The following is a 23748-nucleotide window of genomic DNA, read 5'->3' on the forward strand; positions in this document are numbered from 1 at the left end:
GGTCACCACAACATGAGGAACTGTATTAAAGGGTCGCGGCATTAGGAAGGTTGAGAACCACTGGTATAGCTGGTGCTGGTTCAGTTTATTCTATAGATTTGTAATTTTTTAAAAATACAGACATGCCATATGAACCTGAACTCATGATAAAGCTTCCAGGAATATTCAGGATTATCAGTTTAAATGACTTAATTGTTAATCTTGTATAAAACTCCATTTCAGAAAGCAGTCCTTGCAATTATTCTCAAAACTACCAGAAAAATAAAGTTTTGCTTTTTTAATTTTATAGTGGACAAAAGTTTACTTAACTCAAGTAAAAGTTCATGAGATATTTCATTTCTACTAACTGCCCCTTAGTTTAACTGAAATATTGTAATAAAAACATTGCAGTTCCTTTTTAGAACTGCTCAGAAGACTTGAATTCTTTTTAGTAGACTGCTTCAAAGCTGTGGTAAAGAACCCCTAAGGGGCCCCAATGTGCCATGTGGCGCTGGCAGTGGAAGAGAACAACTCATCATTCCTACGTATGTGCAGGGAATGGACAAAGGCCAGGTGCAAATCCTAGTGTCTATAAAGGGGGTCCCGCACCCACAGCTCCCTTTTCTCCTCTCATCTTAGGGACACGCCCCTGGTGTAAAAAAAGAGTGAGCGGGGACCTGACTGCAGGTCTTCAAGGCTTGAGCTCTTTCCACGTGTGTCCCAGCATGTGCTCTCCATGCATGAGACTGTTTTTTAAATGGACAGTGCCTTTGGTAGCCGGGATGTCACCTAAATCCCTAGGACCCTTTCACTGACAAACCAAAAAGCTGGGTCTGACCCTGGCTGGTGTGATCCAGTTGGTTGGAGCATTGTCCTGTGCACCAAAAGGTGGTGGGTTTGATCCCACGTCGGGGCATGTGCAGAAGGAAACTGATTGATGTTTCACATTGATATTTCTCTCTCTCCGCCTCTCTCTGTCTCACTTCCTGTTTCTGAAATCAATTAAAAAAAAAAAGGCTGTGCATGGAGGAGGTACTTAATACTTGTTACCTGGCTATTCTAAATGGAGTTTGCCTGAATTGTGTACTGTTACTGGGAATGCAAGTTATACATCAGAAAGTGAATACATCTGGCCCATGTGGCTAAGTGGTTAGAGGGTCGGCCCGTGTCCCAAAGGGTCACAGGTTCTACCCCCAGCCCCGGTGGGGGAGCGTGCAAGAAGCAACCAACCCATGTGTCTCTCTCACATTGACATTACTCTCTCTCTCTTTCTTCCTCTTTTCCCCCCTCCCCCTCCCTTCCACTCTCTCTAAAAACATTAATAGAGTTCAGCCAGTGTGGCTCAGTGGTTGTGTCGAGCTATGAACCAGGAGGTCATGGCTTGATTCCCGGTCAGGGCACATGCCCGGGTTGCAGGCTCAATCCCCAGTAGGGGGCATGCAGGAGGCAGCCAATCAATGATTCTCTCTCATCACTGATATTTCTCTCTCTCCCTTTCCCTTCCTCTCTGAAATCAATAAAAAAATTTTAAAAATTAATGGAGCACTAACTGGTTTGGCTCAGTGGATAGAGCATCAGCTTGAGGATCAAAGGGTCCCGGGTTCAATTCCGGTCAAGGGCACGTACCTTGGTTGCAGGCTCCTCCCTGGCCCGTGCCCTGGTTGGGGCTCATGCAGGAGGCAACCAATGGATGTATTTCTCTCACATCAATGTTTCCTCTCTGTCTTTCCCTTTCTCTTCTACTCTCCCTAAAAATCAATGGAAGAGTATTCTCGGGTGAGGATTAAAACAACAACAACAAAAAAGAAAGTTGGACTTGACCAACGAATAAAGTAAGCAGCTGCATACTAACAGCTGCCGAGACCTCCAATCCTGCTGTGTTGCAATGCTTACATGAAACCCAGGGACGGCAAAACCTTGGTTTGTCAAGTATGGTGCTGACAAAGTATGTTAAGGGGTTAAAAGAAATGAAAAAGCATGATGTCTTGGTGTTTCAGTTAGTCCAAATATACTAGTTTTAATCTGATAACTGAAGCTCTGAACAAATCTGACAGATGTGCCCTACTACAATATTTAACCAGCAGCCAGCTAATATTCTGATTGTTTAAAATGACGGTATGCTCAGAATAAATGTTATAGGGTGAATTGTGAACTTGGTTAAATAGTACGTGAAACAGAGTAATGTTAGACGAAAGGGTGGCCGTCTCCCGTAGGCGTGTGCGTGTGTCCATGCGTGCTGCTAAGAGCTGCCTCATGCAGGACAGAGGGCAATCAGCAGGAGGACAGGGGGGCCAGAAACACACAGTGGCCCAGGAGCTGCCCCTCCTCCAGAGAGCCAACCATTCAGAGTGTACTTAACCCTTCGGGTGCTTTCGTCCCTGGACCAGGAAAGTGTGGAGGGGAAGGAAGGCAGAGACGAAGAGGAGGTCACAAGCGCACTCCTCCCGATCTGAAAGGGGAAAAAGAAACACACTCGGGAAAATACATACAACAAAACCCTACCACCTACCCCGGCCTCAGCCCCGGCTTCCCAGGAAGAGTCCTAAAACGCTACTCAATACGCGAGGTCAGTGCTGACATTTCTGTGACAGGCGGCTGACTGCCACACTAGCCGACAACAGATGCCCAGACATGTTTAATCCCTTAGTGAAATGCCTTCCAGAAATTACTCGTAATTTATAAAGCTATTTTTTCTATATAAGGGAAAAGATAATATCTAGCATAATTTGTCAAATTTGCTGGTAGATTTTAAAAAAATAAATATCCTTAAATATTTTTAATTAAGACAGATAATATGAAATGAGAAACTATATGAATGATTAAAAGTTGGTATGTTATCTATTTTTTAGTAGATATAAAAGTTCTGCAATAATGAAATAATGACATTTTTACATTCTAAGTGTTTCTAAAATAAAAAAATACACTTTGGAAACTAACAAAGCTTCCTTTTCTTAAATTTTGTTTTTCAGTTATACAAAAATAAGTTTTTTGTGTGTTTTATTTTGTTTGTTGTTTTGTTTTGTTTTTCTTGACTGGAATCGAACCTGGGACCTTTCAGTCCGCAGGCCGACGCTCTATCCACTGAGCCAAACCAGTCAGGGCCAAAAATAAGTTTTTAAATTTAGTTCAATGACATTCCATTACACCAAAAGTATCAAATCAACTGCTTTAGAATGTTTACCCCAAACAACTTAGAAAGTTGAAGTAATATATTCCCAATTACAATATAACAACACAGTAACTTTACCACACTAAAGCTGGACAAAATTAAAATAGGGCTTAAATTTACTAGACCATACATATTCTTTACTTTGAATTTTCTGAGAATTTTTTGGAAACTTACAAAATTTGACTGAAAAAAATAACAACTGTGACATTCAAAAAGATAAATATTATTCTCTAAAAATCACCACATAAGTTCAAAACACCTGTGACATTTTGTCAAAACAGATTTTTAAAATAAATCTGAAATATATTATTTTAAAACCTCACAACACAATATTATCCCATTGTAAAATAAGATGTTAGCAGCCTTTACAGAGTACAATCTTTGGAACACAACACTTGTAAAATCAATGTAGAGTTTTTACACCTCATTCTTATGAAAGGACAAAGCCTTGCTTCTCCACAATGGAGCGGCAGGGGAGGCGGAAGCGAAGCAGGCACGCTGACCACACGTGCAGACTGCGGAGCCCAGAGCTGTGGGTGTCCAGGTCACCGAGGCCACCTGCTCAACTGGGAGGAGCAGAGAAGGCACCTTGCATTCTAAGGGCTCTAGTTCATAAAGGGGCATGGACCTGTCTTATCGACCTCAAAGAAGATGGCGCTTACTTCTAGTGGCAACCTTAACAATTTGTTTTTGTTTTTGGAAATGGGGATGAAAGTTGGTTATAAGAAAATAAAATTCCAATAGGGAGAAAAAGGGGAGGGGAGCTGAGCAAGAACCAGAATATCGGTTTTGTTGGAAAACTTTTGGCCAATGGCCCTGTGTGCTTATGGTGCTCCTACAAGCATCTGTCAACATGTTAATACAGCAAACACAACTCTCATAGCCCAATTTGGCAAAGCAGAGACGTGGGCATCTACAGGTTCAGAAGAGGGAACGCAGAGGCAGGCTGCACAGAGAGGGAACAGTGGAAGCGCCAGTGGTGGTACTTACGTGTGCAGGGAACGGCTGCAGTCTCGTCCTGCTCTCTTCGGGGTGGTTTGCTTCTCCCACTGGGAGGTATGGCTTCTGACCTGATCCCGTCTCGTACATGGACATGGGCCTACTGCCCCGGGCGGACGGACGTCGCTTTAAGGAAGAGTGGTTGGAAGTATCTGGGTACTCAGAACCAGTTTGCACCTGATATATTTTGGTTGAGGCCTGTTTCCTGAGGTTCGAATTTTCACTCTGGAGTGTCTGAAGCTGAAAGAAATGTTTGGCAGTGGGACTGTGTTTTTCCACAGCAAGCAGAAAAAGCAAACACCAAATAAATGCATACAACTACTAGCTTTAAACAATAAAAACAATAATAGCTAGCTGGGTTGAAAGTAAAAGGCAACTGTAAATGAGAATTCTGTCTTCTTGAATGAATGAAACGCAATCAACTCACTTCATCGCTGAAGCATGATAAATAGCTTAATTTCTAAATGTGGAAAAGTTGCAGATTAGACTTTTTAAAAACAAAATGTCTAACAACTTAAAATTTGGTCATGGCAGACCTGAGAAATGTTTTCAGGCAAGCTGAACTCTGGATTTCCCTAAAGCTGTTGCTAGCAAGAGCTTGAGATCATTAAGACACCGCTTCGGTAACTTGCTTTTCAAATGAGCCCTGAGCAATTTGCCAATGCCAAAAATGCCAGCGGACACCATGGAAGCAGCACAAAAGTTACTGGAGTTGCTGTGCAAAGCAAGAAAGACAGTGAAGTTCAGCTTATGAAAAATCAGGTCAGCTACCTCCCAGAAAGCCAACAGGAAAAATTATAATCAACAAGTTTTATTTCATAATATTCTTGATGTTCCAAACAATGTAGCACACGTTAAAAAAAGAGAGGGAGCCGAATCATGGTATGCTTGCTGCATTAACATATTACAAAGAAAACTGAAGACCTGTTCTGTTAACATCGTCATCCGAACGCTCCACGCAGCACGCTCGCTTCCCTTTGGTGATTGATCAGCTTTCAGCCAGAGCTGGAATATGTGGCCTCTCTCTCCTTTGGTTTTGTCACCCAAAACTGCGACCATGACGGTGCCAGCTTTAAACACTCTAATCTGCCTGGCACCACCCCATTTAGTTAGAGGCTGTCACTTGGAGACCCTGAATGCTCTCTCCATTCCTCACATGCAGGTTGCTTCATGGCGTCGGATGAATGAGAGTTAAGGGATCAGCAAGGAATCATGTTACTCTTTGGCGTCTGGCATTTTAACACAATTAACTGAGTCCAGTCTGCAATGTCCTTCCCCTCTGGTGCTCCTTCATGGTCCATGACATTTATAAGCTGGGTGTGGTGTGCATTCAGCTGTCTACTCTTTGACAGTGACTGTAAAATCTGACCAAATTCCCCACCAGGGCCAAGGCTCAGGTCCGCAAGCAACTGCATCTGCACCAGAAGATCATTACTTGTTCGATAGTAAACCATTCAGTGTTAGGAGTTACTTTCAATTTTTATTTATAAAGCACCGATCTGTGAAAATGCACCAATAGTGGCTGCTCCTCTTCATTAATTAGCATCTTTTCCAAGCAACTGTTCAAATGTGAAAGATCAAATAGAAATCACGCTACTTTGTCAACTCTATATATTTATATATTAAAAAACTTTACTTAACTTTGAAATAAAATCAATGCATCTTTGCTAAATAAACATATCTCACATACTTTATATTAATAGTGCCAAACGTCTGTGAAAGCCTGGCGTACGGCCTCTGTCAGAGAAATACCCGCATCCTCCATTTTCTCGAAGAGTGACCACGAAGGGCTGCCTCTACACCACAAACCCTTTCAGAATCTAACGTGTCTGCAACTCCCTTTCCAAAGAAGGAACAACAGCTGCAAAGTGGCCAGCAGCCATGGAAAGTCCCTACATTCCAGGACACAGACAGGCGTAAGGTGCCTGTCAAAACTATGTCTTAGGGAACCCATATCCTAAAGTGAAATGGTCAAGGTCCAAAGAGTGAGGAGCTTAACTGACACACGCCTGCCGATGAAGGAGTGGTGTCTGGTCACATGTCTATGTAAAAGCCTTCTCTTAGGGAGTTGAAGACAAGGATGTTTCATGTCTCTGAAACATCCAGTCTGGATTTTGTTTGCAAGTGTTTTGATGAGCACATTTCCTGGTCTCAATCTTTAAGAACTTTAGTATTCTATATTTAGAGAGGCATCTTGGATGAATCTGAATGATACTTATCTTATTGAGAACTAGACCACTTTTTTTTATTTGGAAGGAGGATAATAGGAAATGAAAAGTTACAGATAATCCAATAGTTTCAGAAATCAAAAGCTTTTCCAAGAATTGAGGAAATAATCCATGAGCAACAGCAAATAATTTCACTCTCTATTTCTTAAAGCAGCTTAAGACATTTGCTTTCAGAGATAGGTTATCTCTGGCAATTTCTACCAGTACTAAAAGGAGCATTAAAGAATAAAAAAGCTCGCCGAAACTGGTTTGGCTCAGTGGATAGAGCGTCGGCCTGCGGACTGAAAGGTCCCAGGTTCATTCCGGTCAAGGGCATGTACCTGGGTTGCGGGCATATCCCCAGTAGGAGATGTGCAGGAGGCAGCTGATCGATGTTTCTCTCTCATCGATGTTTCTAACTCTCTATCTCTCTCCCTTCCTCTCTGTAAAAAATCAATAAAATATATTAAAAAAAAGAAAAAAAGAATAAAAAAGCTGCCGAAACCGGTTTGGCTCAGTGGATAGAGCGTCGGCCTGCGGACTGAAAGGTCCCAGGTTCGATTCCGGTCAAGGGCATGTACCTGGGTTGCGGGCACATCCCCAGTGGGAAATGTGCAGGAGGCAGCTGATCGATGTTTCTCTCTCATCAATGTTTCTAGCTATCTCTCTCCCTTCCTCTCTGTAAAAAATCAATAAATATATATATATATATATATATATAAAAAAAAGAATAAAAAAGCTGATGCTTAGCAGGCTGACTTAGAGTGGCAACGTCAGCATGTTTCAGAAAAAGGCACCTGAACAAAATTATTAGTTCAATTAATGGGTCAAACTGTAATTTATTAAACAAAAGGTATTTCAGAAAAGACAGAGGAAGTGCAAGCCCTGTATGTTATGGCTGCATACCAGGGCCAGCAAGGCACAGAATAAGTGTTAGGTTAAAATCTGACTGATCTTCTTGTCCCCTTCTATTATAGCTAGTACAGCCATCTATCTCAATATGTCTCAACAAATGATCTAGAACCCAACATCAAAAGAACCCTAGACCACGCCCAGGCCAGGGCACACTGCAGTGTACTTCCCTGACAAGCAGAAGGGCACAGTCCCCACCTACTCCTGTGGCCTTCCTTTAGGAAGCATCATTGAAAAGGGCCCAGCCACAAATGAACTGCACCACGCCCTCTGTTCTTGATAATGATTCTGAAGCAGGACTCTTCAAATGCCTTTGTTTTGTTTCTGTTTCAGGGAAGTGTACAAAATCTCATATTGTGGAGAATTGAATGATGGGATTAGTACCTGTGAAGTCTTGGGCAGAATTTAGAATTTTTCAACTTTCTTGTCTTAGAATTCTCATAAAAAATTACATATGGAATCCTCATCTTAAACAAATTCCTTGCTACTGTTAGCCACACTTCTTTTAGGGATTAATATATTAATGTATTTCTGACTCTCTTAAAAGGCAGTGAACGAGAAAATGCTAAGCAAACGGGGTTCTTACTAGTGAACATCTCTCACTAATGTAAACAATGTTTTCTTATATTCACTGAGCATCTGCTCTGTGGCAGGCCCTGCTCCAGGCTCTGAGGACATCATAAACTAGTGGTTAAGCACTGGTGAAATATAAAGTGGGGATGCGGGACAGGGGTGCCAGGGCGGGGGTGAATAACAACTCAGAATAAGAGTGAAGAGGGACAGCACCCCTTGCATGGCGTGGGGTGGGGTATGATGTGGAATGCTGATAAACACATATACCTGTCCAGGGCTTTCATCTGCTCTGTCTTCCCGCTATGATTATTCTTGTAGAATGAGCAACAGGAAGAATCACATCCACGGAGTGCCATCCAGGATCCCAGGAGGCACAGAATGGTGCAAGGGTTACTGTAACTGATAAGCACCTAATAGGTTGTATGTTTCTCCTATTGGGACACTTACTCTGGATTTATTTATCAAAGCTACTTTACCTGCAATATCCAAACATTACTTCCAAAAAGACAGCTTGGCCCAAAGGTTTTTAGGTCTGTTACAATAACTGTTTTTCTTCCCTCTAACCACAAGTATTGTGCCTGGGATTCTTCCTTATACTATGGGGGTTAAAGCGTCAATCATCCTGGCATTTATTAACATGTTACCTTTTTCTGCATAATTCTCAGCTCGTCACTCAAGTTGTTATTCACCTTCATTAGCTGCTGTATCTTGGCCTCAGAAGCCACTAGAGCGTTTTTGACCTCCATAAATTCCTGCACAGTGACTGGTCCATCTGATAAATCTGAATCTAGGCTCTAAAAATAAATTGGGGAAAATGTTCACAATCTGAGACGATGATAACATTCAAGACTAACAGCTAAAGAATTTCAAATTCTGACCATGCCAACTGGACTGCAAAGTTAATCAAACTAAATCAAGGCTTCTGAGGGTAATGCAAAAAATAAAACATTAAGGTGGGGTTACTATAATATGTGAAAAAATTTAAAGCCAGTATTTTCTAACAGAATAGGCAGTAGAGCTATAAACCTACTCTGACAATGACTCTCTAAATGCATTTGTCTTGTCTGTCTTTCCTTGCTCATTCATTTTTCTTTTTTTATTCATTCTTTAATTCATTCACTCCAACAAAAGTTTATTGAGCACCAGGCAGTGTTCTGGGATATATAGGAAAATAAAATAGACTACGATTCCTATTCCATGGCATTTATATCCAACAGAGGGAGGGAGGGGAAAAATAAAAACAAGTAACTATGCAGTCTGACTGAAGGTGGTAAGTGTGGTGGAAAATAGATAATATGGAGAAGGGTAAGTGGCTAAGGAGCTCAAGTAGGGCTGAAGGCGGGCGCATTTTACTTCGACAGATGGGGAAAGCCTTTGGGTAGGTGAGATGTGAGCGGCAGCCTAAAGAAGGGGAGGACATTAGTCAAATGGCTGTGTAGAGGAAGAACGTTCCAGCCAGCGGCAGATCTCAGCTAGAGGGAGTGGGTGTGCAGGGCAGAGAGGAGGGGGAGGCCCGTTAGTCCACAGAGGACCCTTTCCCGTAGGGTCCTGCCATGACCTTCGCTTTCACCAAGTGAACGCAGTGCTGCTGGGGAAACCTGGCAGGGGTGTTTCAGACACATGACTCTCACTGTCCTCTCTGCATTCCCTGCATCTGCCAATGGCGCTACCATTTTCACAGTCACGTGAGCTACAAATCCCTGACACATCTTCTGTAAGTCTATCTCCCCCCGTTCAAACATTCAACTTATTGCCAGGACTGGTCTATTCTATCTTCCTGCCCACTCATTCTCAAATGTTTGCTGAGCCCCTCTGTGGGCTAGGTCTGGGCCAAGGTCTTGGGGATTCAGCAGAGTGTGGGCCAGCCAACCCCTGCTGCCCCTCCCTGCGCTCACTCTCTGCTAGTGATCTCTCCCTGATCTGGACCCTCCAAGCAAAGCCCTAAGTGGCCTGGCCAGCTCTTGGGGAGTATCCTGATTGGGTTCCTTTCCTCTACTCTCTGACGTTTCAGAACACTACTCCCAAAACGCAGGACCCCAAATGGCTGACCACTGCCTCCTGCCCTCCCTAAAAGCTCCCTGGGCTCGGCTCTGCCTGCCAAGGTCCATGCTTTTCAGTCTGGCACATGTTGTGACCTCCACCCTCTGCTGTAGCTTTGGTTCCCACTCCTTTTAGGCTCTCTACACATCACCAGCCCACCCCCTACGAACCCCAACCAGATGCTTTATTTCATTTTCTCTCTGCCTAGACCACTCTTCCCTGCCTTTTCACGTGCCCAAACCAATGCATCCTTTAAGACACGTTAAGAGCCATCCTATTCACAAAGCCTCCGGCCACTCCCCCTCAGCAACAAGTTGTGTCTCCTCTCGGCTCCCAGTCTCTTCTGTTGGTGCTTATGACACATATCACTGTGTGCCTCTTCCTGCAGCTACCTCTCCTCTCAGGCAGTGAGAGCCTCACAGGAAAGGGACCAGACCTCATTCAGGGGAGTATTACTCAGAAAAGTCACTTGATAAAAATTTGTGAAAGAATAAAGCACACAGTCCCTCCTCACAAGTTTTATAAAGTCACAACTGCAGCAGGGCCACGTGAGTCAGCAGTGACTCAGGGACAAAGGACTCCCAGTTTTAAAACTATTTACCTCGCTTGACCTTTGTTTAGCCCAAGCTCGTTAGTGAACTCAACTATACCTCATAGCACTTTCACAGGGCTAGCCCTCAAGTGGCTTACAAGTAAGGTGATTCTGCAGGAGAAGAGTTTTAAAAGAATCACAGTCTCCCTTCCTATGTGTCATCTCACCTTCTGCCTGTGTGCCTTGCTGGCAGTGGCTTCCAGATCTGTGTCTTCATCTGATGCCACACTGTCATAGTCCGGCTGGTCATTGTCTTGACTCTCAGTACTGTGCTGGTTACTGATGGTTTTCAGTATGAGCTCCACATTGTCTATCAACAGAAGCAAATAACTTTATTCAGGCCTTAAAAACTTTTAAAGATGTTATTGATTTTTAGAGAGAGGGAGGAAGGGATAGAGAGAAACACTGATTTGTTGTTCCACTTATTTATGCATTCATTGGTTCATTCATGTATGTGCCCTGACTGGGGATCGAACATGCAACCTTGGAGTATTGGGACAATGTTCTACCAACTAAGCTACCTGGCCAGGGCCTCAAGAAAAAGTTTTTCCCCAAAAAACTATTGGGAGGATTTTTGGGTTGTTATTAAAAGACTGAAGGAAAATGACAGCGATAGAAACCAGACAGACAGCCTACTGCGAACTGCACAGATTTAAGCATCCCTCTGAGCTGCTCACCAAATGTGGGCAAATCATTAGAAAGAACTACTCAGACAAAGGAGGCTGGTTCCCAAGTTTCTGATCACTCAGTGAGACAGAGTATGGCTCCACATCATGACGATGAAGCTGTGCTAATGCAAGCTTAATTGTGATTACCCAGGTAACATCAAGTCAAGACAGAAAGAAGATTGTTAAAGTGGAGCCTAAACACTAGGTGCTCAAAGAGCAGGCACAGGTATTTAGTCAGCTGGATGCCAGTGAGAGAGAGAGGAAAAAACAGAACGACCCAGCAGCCACACACATGTGCATATCAGAAAGGAATGGTCTACAAGGGAGCAGGGATGATTCTATGGGCTCTAACACATTTTGAATAAAAGAGTTCACAAATTATCCAAGTCTCTCCAATTTCTTTCAGGTAACTCAAGGTTACCTCTAACTTCCAATATTATTTCTGGGTATTTTGATAGATAATATCTGCATGATAAATTATGGCTACGTAAATTTTAATTTTTAAAATTAATATTTAAAACACACATAGCACCTGATTATGGAAGTAATAGAGATTCAACATATATATAATTATTATTTGCAGCAGTTATGGTCTATAAAGTTGCTGTAAAGACTGAGTTGGTAAATAGTGAACCACTGTTCTGAATGGAAACACAGGGTTAGGTTCCTGCAAGCCTCTGGTCACAACATTTCCATTGACTGACCTATGAGTAACCTTGTTTTACGTGTGCTGTGTTTAAAGACGCCTACAATATGTATTGTTGATTCACTAACAGTGAACTCACAGCCAACAGCAGAACTCATGTCCAAACGAAGCTTATCTAACACAGGCATTTTCTCCACAAGGCATATCACAGCCTTCGGGTGCTTACAAACCCTAAACAGCACTTCTGCACTACACTTGTGGCCCATTTTAAACAGTAAAATTACTAACAGAAAGCATAAAAAACGTGAAAAATATAACACTACACAGACCTTGGAAAGGACACTTGTTTACAATATGAAAGCTGAAACAAAAGGCAAAATGTGATCTTATTCGATCTCAGCTGGGAATATATGCTTTCGGTGACTCAAGTTTTTCAACACTTTGCACATGTCTACAAATTACCATGAAAGTGCTATGAGTACTGATTTTGAGGTTACAAATACATTTTAGTGAATAGGTGAATTTGCAAATATGGAATTTGTGAATAATGAGGACTGATTAATATTTATACTTACATGTGGTATATTCACGTGTACATACGTATGTTGTAAATGTTTTCCTTACAAAATTGGTATTATACGAAACTAAACCTTCATTTAAAAAATTATTACTTGCCCAGCCAGCGTGGCTCAGTGGTTGAGCATAGACCTATGAATCAGGAGGTCACGGTTTGATTCCAGGCCAAGGGCATATGCCCAGGTTGCGGGCTCAGTCCCCAGTAGGGGGCATGCAGGAGGCAGCCAATCAATGGTTCTCTCATCATTGATGTTTTTTTTTCCTCTCTCTCTCTCCCTCTCTGAAATCAATAAAAACATATTTAATATAGTTTTTAAAAGTTATTACTTTATACTGTCATTATATATTCTCTGAAAAGAAAGTGTGTGCAATACTATTCAAATATGTGACTAACTGTTGCTCTGTTATGTTTCTAATGTTTTCAGTATTATATAAAACATATACATATATAGATATAGATATATATATATAAAACGCCTCTGATTATTTCTCCTCAATTAACACCTAGAAATGGAACCACCAAATCAAGAAAGTACGTACATTTTGGTACTCCATATTTATGAAAGCACCCTTATCACTGCATCTTCACCAAAGTTTAATAAGCTTTCTTAGAACTTGTTTACTCCTGGTCAAACCAGTAAAATGAGAATGTAATATTGACTGAAAACTTAATTTTTATGGTATGTATTTCTTCTGTCTAAATGTTTTACAATAAAATGTATTATAATTAGAAAAAAGCCCATGAGGACAGTTTTGCGGCGGAATGCAGCATGTTCCTCAGCACAGAGACAGGTCCCTGAGCTATGGAACGAGCCTCCAAAGGGCACTCAGAAAGAGGCACTGTGCTCTCTACAATTTAACCCACAGTAACTCTCACGGTAGGCATCTAAAGCTTATAGTAACAAACTTTGCATGTGCCCTTGGCTGGAGTTGAACCTGGGACCCTGCAATCCACAGACTGACGCTCTATCCACTGAGCCAAACCAGCTAGGGCTAGAACTCAGCTTTGTAGGTAAGCTACAGCAGATGAGCTGTAATTTCAATAAAGAGGGCTTATTTTCTTAAGTACTTTAACAAGATAGTTAGACTTTTGGGTTAATTTCAGGATGCAACTTTATAGGAATAAAGACAGATGACCCAAGATGGAAAAATCACATATATGATACATATTTGACTAGTAGTTAATAATGTTGAAGTATTTGTAATTCACCAGGGCTCATGGAGGCAAACTTTTTGTCCCAACATGGTAACAATAAAACTCATAGGGTTTTAACTAAGCTATTCTGATGGCTGCTCTAATCATTTTGTAACTTTAAATCTAGTACTTGTGTGAAATTTAGAAGGAAACTTGGTTTGAAACAGTTACCTTTTGAACTAGAGAGAGAACTGCCTTGCTGTCTTCTCTTGGCATCACTGAGAATGTCAATAACCAGCGTGGCAAACTCATGGGCATTAAACCGAGCTAATTTCTGTCTGCCCTGAAGGTGAAAAAATAATTGAAAATACTCCCAAATGTCAAAATACACACATAGATATTCACATAAACATCGTCAGGCTATTGTCAGACTGTGGCAAAGACCTTCCAGCATGATCAAGGCATCATCAACCACAGCCAAACTGAAGCAGCATTAACATTTTCCTTGCCATCAGTTTAAAACCATTTACACAGAACTATATAACACTTAAATTCTCACAATGCATATTTATTTTAGGGAACAAAACCAAATTAATTCTACTTAAAGCTTTTTTCCTCCCTAATATCAAACAGTTTTTAAATAGATGTAGTAATAAAAAATTAATTTGGAGGGAAATTTTAAAATTGCAAGATAAATTTATAGACTAGATGCTGAGATTCCATCATTATATATAACCATCATTATATATAACCATTAATCAATAAAATTTAAAAGACCTTCCTAATTTTATCAACTTCTCTCCTCTTGATGGGTGCTTAGGCTGTTTTTAATGCTCTATTACTACACACAGTGCTTCAATGAACATCGTTCATTGTGCATGAATCGCTCTATTTTTATTTTATTAGAACATATCCCCAAATAAAGAATTCCCATGTGAAAGGATGGACACTTAATTCTGAGGCTTCTGAAATACGTTAGCAAATAGTTTTTCTAAAGTCTGGAACAATTTAAGCTCTTATCTGCAGCATGAGAAAGCCCATCTAGCCAGATCCTTACCAGTTTTGGAGTACCCCTTATTAAACACTTTATTATTTTGATTGATGAAACTTTCATTTGCCTTTAGGTTGCTTTGTTTGATTACTAATGAGATTAAATATTTTTTCACATGAAAGTCCATTTATATTTCTTCTGTGAATTTTTTTATGTTCTTGCCCAGGCGTGCACTGCTATCTACTGCTTTTCTTATCAGTTTGTGTGTATAAAGGCCATTAATATTTGAATCAAAAATATTAAAATACCTGTCTTGGAAAAATAAAATACCAAGATATCAACTATTCTCAAAATATCACCCTGGTCACTTTTCACACTCAGCCACTTGCCTGGTTCCGTGTCGATGAGTACTCGGGATTGACCGGAAGGAAGGGAACGACGGTTGTCTCGGTCACCAGGGTGCTGTGGTTCTGCGTGGCAAGCCAGACTAGCCAGAGGAGAAAGCCAGAGACAGAATCTCATCACTATGGGTGCGCCACTGCTCCTCTGAGAGCTGCGGCCCCGCCTTACTAGGGAGACTCAAGGAAGCACACTCCGAAGCCAACATACACAAAAGGAAATGTCCACACAAGTGTTATCAGGACAGGAGAAATTGGGCAAGTAAACACGGAGGCTGGCAGCTTGTCACTGCCCACTGATACCAAGCATATTAGGTAAAGCCCCATGTTAAGTCACCTGCATCAGTCTCTCGCCTGTCAACTTCATCGTACACATCCATGGCAAGTTCTTCAAACAAGTGATTACTTAGCTGAAAGTAAAAAAATATCAGGAACACAAGGGACAAGGGTTAACACTAGCAGAATGAGTGGGGACTGTGACTTATTCAACCTTTTATCTCCAATGTTTTATCTAAAGCCAGTGCTTAGTAAATACCCACTGTAACACAGACAATAACATTTCCAAAATAGTGCAGATCCTCCAATATATCTGCTTCCCATAGCGCCTCACTCCCCTATGGTATGCAGACAGGGCTGTGCTATACAGGAGGTAAGAGACATCTACAGTGCCTCTCTCGAACACAGGCTGCAGTGCTCTACTCTTCATGTGATATCACACTAAGTCTTCTCTTTTGCTCTTGAGAATGTTTGCCAATGCCCCCAAATATAAGGGGTCATAAACCCTTGGCAGGGTAAAGATGCCAAAACACGCAATTTTGAGAGGATAGAAGATGCCATTGCACAAAAATATCACTGCCCTGGCCAGTGTGCTCAGTGTTTAGAGTGCTGGCTCTCACTCCGAAAGATCATGGATTCAATTCCCGGTCAAGGGCACGTACCTGGGTTGCAGGTTTGATCCCCGGCCCATTGGGGTACATGCAGGAAGCAACCAATCGATGTGTCTCTCTCACATCAATGTTTCTCTCTCCTCCACCTCCTCCTCCTTCTCCTCCTCCTCCTCCTTTCTCTCCTCTCCCTCTCTCTAAAAAATCAATGGAAAAAATATCCTCAGCCCAGCCGACATGGCTCAATGGTTGAATGCTGACCTGTGAACCAGGTCACAGGTTTGATTCTGATTAGGGCACATGCTCAGATTGCAGGCTCAATCCCATATGGGGTGTGCAGGGCGTAGCCAATCATGATTCTCTCTCATCATTGGTATTTCTATCTCTCTCTCCCTCCCTCTCTGAAATCAATAAAAATATATTTTAAAAAAATATCCTCAGGTGAAGATTAACAAAAATAAATAAATTAATAAAAAATATCACCAGACCTTGGTTAAGCCTCTTTGCTATCTTCCTCAGTAGTAGCCCCAATCCCCAGAAGAACTGAGCAACCCCAACAAAGGATAGGTTGTCTGATCCATATGCTGTGCAGGGTCAGCCAACAAAATACTCCCCACAGACTAGGTGCCTGCCTGGCAGCAACCGGGATGGTCAAGGTCAGGGTCTTCCTTAACCCAGACGAGGCTAAGCCCCTGCCAGGGTGTCTCCGGCTCTCTCTATGCTTTTTTCCTCATAAATGCACCCTGACAATTGGTGGCTGTTACTTTTCAGTTGACTGCTTCCCCATTCTGTGAGCGTAAACTGAATTTGCTCTATTCTCTACTGTGTTCACCACATCCACACACAGTACCTGGCACTGAGATGGGGCTCAGTACATAAGCAATTACACATTGACCACAAGGCATTTTATGCAGCAATTTTAAATGCTGGTTACACAGACCTCTTGGGAACTCATTAAAATGGATACAATACATTGTTGGGTGAAAAAAGCAGGATATAAAATTCTAAAATTATGATTGCAGCCTCATTTAAAAAATAAAGATATCTGAACTAAGAATTAGAAGAAGTACTCCAAAATATTGAGGCTGAATCCATTAAGAGTATAGTGAATAAGGATTATTCCCCTTTTCTATTTTCCAAATTTTCTCTTGTGTGGTTACATTACATTTATAGCAAAATAATCTCTGAGAGCCTATTGCTGGATAAAGTAATGAAGGATTGAAAACTTGAACTTTCTTCATGAATATCTAGTCTCTTTCCTTTGAGGAGATACAAGCTAATGTTATCACTAACAATAACTACAGCAGCAATACTGATAGAGGGTTTACATCCAAGGTACTGCGTTAATATCATATTTAATACTCACAATACCTCCATGAAATAGTAACTACTATTATGCCACATACCAAATGAGGAAACTGAGGCACAGAAGTTAGTATCTCACCCAAAGTCACAAAGTCGACACACGACAACAGATCTGAGATCCCAGTTTAAGTCTCTCACATGTTGACACTTGCTAGTCCAAGGAAGACATTATCAGTCTCACTATGCTTATCTCCGTTTCTGGGGATGGAGGGAGAAAGGAAGTAGGTGGAGATGGAGGGAAGAATGAAGATACTAGAGCAGCGGTTCCCAACCTGTGGGTCGCGACCCCTTTGGCGGTCGAACGACCCTTTCACAGGGGTCGCCTAAGACCATCCTGCATATCAGATATTTACATGACGATTCATAACAGTAGCAACATGACAGTTATGAAGTAGCAACGAAAATAATTTTATGGTTGGGTCACAACATGAGGAACTGTATTTAAAGGGCCAGAAGGTTGAGAACCACTGTACTATAGGCTACTGAATTGGCAATTATAATTGGCTGTGGTCACCTGTGAGGAGACCACAGGTGGGGTCAACAGAAGCAGCAGCTCACCCTCACTGAGCAGTTCTGAGCTGCAACCCCTGCTACACCACTATCTCCCTTTCTAGGAGAGGACACCAAGGCAGAGAGACGCTGAGGAGCTGGTCAGAGCTGAGACCTGTACCTGAGCAGTCTGATGCAGAATCCAAGTTCTGGAGAGCTGTACTCAACTTGGTTCCAGATAGTCACCTAGTGCCTGCCACACACTAGACATAATACAGACATAACCCCAGCTTTCAGGCAGCTTTCAGCCTAGCAAATGTAAAATAGTCAAAAGGAACTTGGCTTTATCTATAATGTTGGAATTATTTATAATAAAAATTGGTTTACATAATATAATTAAAAGGAAATCACAGAATATTTATTGCTGACTCCAAAGCTTATCATCTTAACTATATGACCTCCTTAATTTAAAAAAGGCGATAAAACAGACACACAAAACCATACAGAACACAGAGACACCAAACAAATTGCATAAAATACATTTATTTCATATTACAGTTAAATAGTAAGGATAAATTCACTTTATGTAATATTTAGTACTTAATATTATATGATGTTCTAGTAAAGGGTTTTCTGTGAAAAGGGGAATGAAGAGAAAGCCATAAATTAGAGGAGCTGCAATTTCAGTTGGGCTTTTGGAAAACTACTACCTACATTGTGAAGGTGGTCATTTTTCAGCTGCTTGAATGATGAAAGGGATGGAAGCTGGGAAAGGGGAATGCTGCAGGAAAAGAGGAAAAGAGGATTCCTGGAAGAGGACTTGAAGGTGGCAGCTAAGGGACGAGAACGCACACACAATGGGAATAAGATGGGAGGTAGGGCAGGTACTACTGAAAGGTGAGAGAGTTGGATGTCCTTAGAGTTAAAAATCTTGGTTCTGATCCAGAGAACAATGGGAACAGCTGGAGAGTGTAATCTGGTGGATAAAACTGAGGAAGAGCTTTAGTGAAGCTTCATTTGTGGGGACTAAACCAAGAGAATTCACCCCCAGAGAGGAGATTCCTGACTAACCCTAAGGTGGGCAGGATGGAAAGAATCACTCAGATTACAGTGAGGCTTGACCTGCAGAACTAGGCAAACTCTGAGCACATACCCAGGGCAGGCCCATCAGCTTTTTAAAGCATACATTTATAAAACTCTGATGAATGGCATGGGATAGGCAAGAAAGTTACAACCGAGGCTGGACCCCAATGGCATCAAGTGAATCTCTGGTACTCACCGTTCCAGCACCTGCTTTTATCCACCTAAGCAGCCTATGAGGCTACTGGAAGCAATCCCAAGAAGTGTGTTCCACTGATTTATTTACAGTGGGAGAAACAAGGAACTCTTATAAGGCGACACAACTTCCTAGTAGCAAAAGCACAGTCTTCCCATTTAAAATAAGAAAAATGGCATTATTTGAAGCAGAGCCAATAAACTGGATATGCTGAACGTATAGTACTTCCAGTCTTCATGCCTATATACTCAATGGTCTGCTTCCGGTTTAACATCATCTAAGTGTATGTAACAGTCATCTGATGCAATAGGAAAGAGCTGAAAACAGGTATTAGCAGGATACAGTTCCTATACTGGAGTTCACTAGGAAATAGAGATACTCACAGATTGAAGTTTCTTCTTAGCAGCTTTTGCCAATTCAGACAAATCCAGGCTGCTAAAAAAATGTACAAAACTAATAAGCAAATAAATAAAATCTTTTTGTGTGTGTGTATGTGTGTGTGTGTGAACTCTGTAGAAAATAAAGATGGCCAAGGGATCAAGATATTAATTAGAGTTCATGGACATGGTCAGAGCCAAAAACTCTATAGCCCAAAAGAGTCAGTGAGAAAACTTTGAACAGAACAACTTGGTTAAAGTAACTCCTTCTAGAAATACCATGATCACCCTGGCAGGTTTTGCTCAGTGGATAGAGTATCAGTCTGTGGGCCAAAGGGGTGCCGGGTTCGATTCCGGTCAAGGGCACATACCTCAGTTGCAGGCTCCCAGCCCTGGTCGGGTGCATGTGGGAGGCAACCAATCGATGTGTCTCCCTCACATCGATGTTTCTCTCTTCGTGTCTTTCCCTCTCTCTTTGACCCTAAAAATCAATGGAAAATATCCTCAGGTGAGGATTAAAAAATAAAATTAAAAACAGAAATACCATAATCATGTAATATGGTTAAAAGAAAAATAATCACCTACTAACTAAAACACAAAAACTAATGAGAAAAGTCATCATTTTTGAAGTATTAAAAAAAAAAGCATGGCTCTGACCGGTTTGGCTCAGTGGATAAAGCGTCGGCCTGTGGTCTGAAAGGTCCCGGGTTCGATTCCGGTCAAGGGCATGTACCTTGGTTGCAGACACATCTCCAGTGGGAGGTGTGCAGGAGGCAGCTGATCGATGTTTCTCTCTCATCGATGTTTCTGGCTCTCTATCCCTCTCCCTTCCTCTCTGTAAAAAAAATCAATAAAATATATTAAAAAAAAAAAAAAAGCATGGTAGAAGAAAATATCAAAAGGGCAGAATGTGAAAAACCAGAATGGCAAGATTACATGTAGAACAGCAATTAATGATTTCATAAACTCTTGACAGTATTTGTACAAAGATAACTGCCTAAATTAAGGGTTCATTACTACAGCTTCAAACTCATCTGACCTTACAGATACAGTCCACCTTTTGTTTAGCAATGAGCTAAGAATAATGTTTACATTTTTAAATGGTGGGGGGGGGGGGGGGACAAGGAAGAATAGTATTTCATAATTTGTGAAAATTATATATAAAATTCAAATTTCAGTATCCGAAAATAAAATTTTATTGGAATAGGCATGCCCTTCATTTACATAGTGTCCATGGATGCTTTCATCTACAACGGTAGAGTTGAGTAGTTGTGACAGAGGCTGTATGGCCCAAATATTTACTATCTAGCCTTTAACAACAACATAAAAACTTGCCAATCCCGTTATAGACAAAGAATATACTCTCATATAATAAAGAAATATTCTTTGAACATAATCTATAAACATACTGTCACAACTAGCTAATACTGTGACAGTATCACGGACTCCAATTTTCATATTAGTAAATTTGTTACTTGTGCTCTTTCAAACTTAAGTTTTATATGGTGGTTTACTTACAGCCGTCTTATTTCCAAATTGTATAGCAATAAAAGAGAAAAATGTATGGGCTTTGTTAAACACAAAATATTAAACACTTAAACACTATACAACCAAGGAAATATTTGAGACAGATAAAACTGATTGGTATTTAAAGGACCTTACCTGTCTGCCATCTGAGGTATAATAAAGTGCTGTCCATTTTTGTGATCTGTAACAGAAACCAAGCCAAAGTTTGTTCATATAAATATTAATATCTGTAAAAGAGCACCCTCATTATTTTCTCAATTTATGTTTTGCAATTAGTATCATCCCATAATTATGAATTATGTGGGGGAACATAAGTTGCCAAATTGGCTACAAGTTCCTGAAGCCTTGGCTGGTAGCAAGGATCGTATTCTCGTTTTCTTTCTGGCACAGAAGTCTAGACATCTTTAAGCAGAAAGCCTACGCTAACCCTAATCCTATGCTTTGTTCGTCCCCAGTGTAAGTGATGACCTTCAGCCATGGAAAGAATGCGTAGGGAGCTGAATTAGCTCACAGCAGGCTTCCATGTGGCATGCCATATTATCTCCACGTGGCATGGGCAGGGCTTCCCTGAGCTTTGGTGGCTCACCTTCAAATTAATCTAAAATAAAAGCGTAATATGCAAATTGACCAAACAGCCGAACAGCAGAACAACCTTCCAGAAGAAGCCAGGACTGCTAGGGCTGTCAAAATATCTTTTGATTATTTGATTGACTTTAATATTCTATTTTATTTCTAGAATTTTTGAGCATATAACATTATATGTAGTCTTTTTTTAGTGGTTAAGCTAGAGATTATAATACACATAAGTTTTTACAGTGTACTTAGAAATAACATTTTACCATTTTAAGAAGGCAATCTTATCTCCATATTTCTCTCCCCCTTTTTATGTTGTAGTTGTCAAATTTATTATATTGACATATGCTGAAAACCCCACAAGATAATGTTATAAACTTTTACTTTAAACTATCATACATATCTTAAAGAACTTAAGGGGAAAACATAGCTGTTATTTTTATCCAGATACCTATCATTTCTGATGCTCTTCTTTCATTCCTTAAGTTCCAAGATTCCTTCCAGTATCATTTCCCTTCTACTCAAAGAACTTCCTTTAGCATTTCTGCTAGAGCAACTAATTCTCTTCTTTTCCTTCATCTTAAAATGTCTTTATTTTGCTTCATTCCTGAAGGCTATTTTCACTGAAAATTGGAGTCCTGGATTGACAACTCTTTTTTGTTTCAGCACTTCAAAAATATTGTTCTACTTTTCATATCCATGGTTTCTGATGAGAAATCTAGTCATTCAAATAATTGTTCTTCTATGTGTCATTTATTTTCTTGCAGTTTCAGGATGTTTTGTTGTTTTTGGTTTTCAGCAGTTTGATTTTAATATATCTGAGTGACAATATCCTTGAGTTTATTCTTTTTGGAATTCTTTGAGCTTCTTGAATCTGTAAGCGTATGTCTTTTGCCAAATATAGACTTTTTAGCTAATATTTCTTTAAGCATTTTTTCTGTATCACTCTCTGATCTCTTTCTGGGAATCTGATACAAATGTGACCTTTTGCTATTGTCCCACAGGTCCCTGAGGCTCTGTCTAGTTTCATTTTCCTTCCACTCTTTTTTTCTATTGTTCAATACTGGGTAATTTCTAGTGATCTATTTTCAATTAGTCACTCTTTTGTCATCTCCAATCTGCTATTAAGCCTATCCAGTGAATTATATTTTTCAGTTATAATATTTCTATTTGATTCATTTCTTTATCTTCTATTTCTATGCTGAGATTTTCTTCATTTCTATTTGTTTCAAGATGTTCACACTTTTTAGAGCATGGTGCTCCTGTTTGCTTAAAATTTTTTGTCTGATAATTCCAACAACTGTGTCATCTGAGGTTGGTGTCTGTTGACTACTTTTTCCTTACAAGTCTTTGGGATTTCCCTGGTGTCAAGTCATTATGAATGGTATCTTGGACATTTTAAATATTATGTTGTGAAACTGAGTCTTCCTTACATTTTATGGACAATGTTAATTTTTTTAAAAATATATGTTCTTATTGATTTCAGAGAGAGGGAGAGATAGAAACATCAATGATGAGAATCATCGATTGGCTGCCTCCTGCATGCCCTACACTGGGGGTCGAGCCCCCAACCCAGGCATGTGTTGATGAGAATCATCGATTGGCTGCCTCCTCAATGTCTTACACTGTGGGGGTCGAGCCCCCAACCCAGGCATGTGTCCCGACTGGGAATCAAACCATGACCTCCTGGTTCATGGATCAATGCTCAACCACTGAGCTACACTGTCTGGGCAGTATTTTTGTTTTAGTAGGTTAGGTTCTACCTCCTGGGCCAAGTGGTGAGAGAATACAGAGAAAAATAAAAGCAATCAGTATTCCCCTCATGCTCTTGGTCAGAGATTTAGGCTGATTTAGCCACAGGACTGCCTTGGGGCTAGGGTAAGGGGAAAAGGAAGGGAAAAAAATAAAAAATTAAAAAGGGAATCCTCCAACTCTCTGTCCTGTAGGAGTCCTACTTCCTGTTCCTCATACCAGACCGAGAAGGCTTCTTTGCATCTGTTATATAGTTCCAGTTTCAGGCTGCGGTAGAGGCCTTATCAGAAGTACAGAACACTCACCACCAGCTTGATGGTACCGTGAGTTCCCTAATTCACGAACTAGAGTCCTTAAATAGCTATTCCATGGTTTTTAATTATATTCAGGAGAGACAGGGTGGGGTGTGCTTACCCATCTCACCAGGAACTGGACCCTCATCAGGGGCTCCTAACTCTATGTACAACCAGAGTGGAGAACCACTATATACATGTATGTGGATATTCTACATCAGGGGTTGGCAAACTTTTTCTGTAAAAGGCCAGATAAATATTTTAGGCTCTTTAGCTATATGGTCTCTGTCACAACTACTCAACCTACTCAACTCTGCTTCTACAGTG

General features: G+C 40.8%; 1 protein-coding gene across 6 annotated transcripts in view; it reads right to left on the minus strand.

Annotated features, from left to right (window-relative positions):
• GIT2 (GIT ArfGAP 2) overlaps positions 1-23748 on the minus strand; it is a 50278-nt gene that overhangs the window by 10931 nt on the left and 15599 nt on the right. The window contains exons 8-16 of one of the 6 annotated variants that reach the window (XM_081114113.1): positions 20939-20984; positions 19283-19334; positions 15223-15295; positions 14877-14974; positions 13728-13839; positions 10639-10781; positions 8484-8633; positions 4139-4387; positions 2339-2428 (exon numbers count right to left, since the gene is read on the minus strand). In XM_081114113.1, coding sequence (XP_080970239.1) covers positions 2339-2428; positions 4139-4387; positions 8484-8633; positions 10639-10781; positions 13728-13839; positions 14877-14974; positions 15223-15295; positions 19283-19334; positions 20939-20984 — 1013 coding nt within the window. Of the gene's footprint in view, positions 1-2338; positions 2429-4138; positions 4388-4944; positions 5707-8483; positions 8634-10638; positions 10782-13727; positions 13840-14876; positions 14975-15222; positions 15296-19282; positions 19335-20938; positions 20985-23748 lie in introns of those variants that run through there. The other 5 variants (XM_081114114.1, XM_081114115.1, XM_081114116.1 and 2 more) reach the window with 5 other exon arrangements.

This window comes from Myotis nattereri, assembly GCF_964212035.1.
Source record: "Myotis nattereri genome assembly, chromosome: 19".
In the NCBI taxonomy this organism is placed as follows: domain Eukaryota; kingdom Metazoa; phylum Chordata; class Mammalia; order Chiroptera; family Vespertilionidae; genus Myotis; species Myotis nattereri.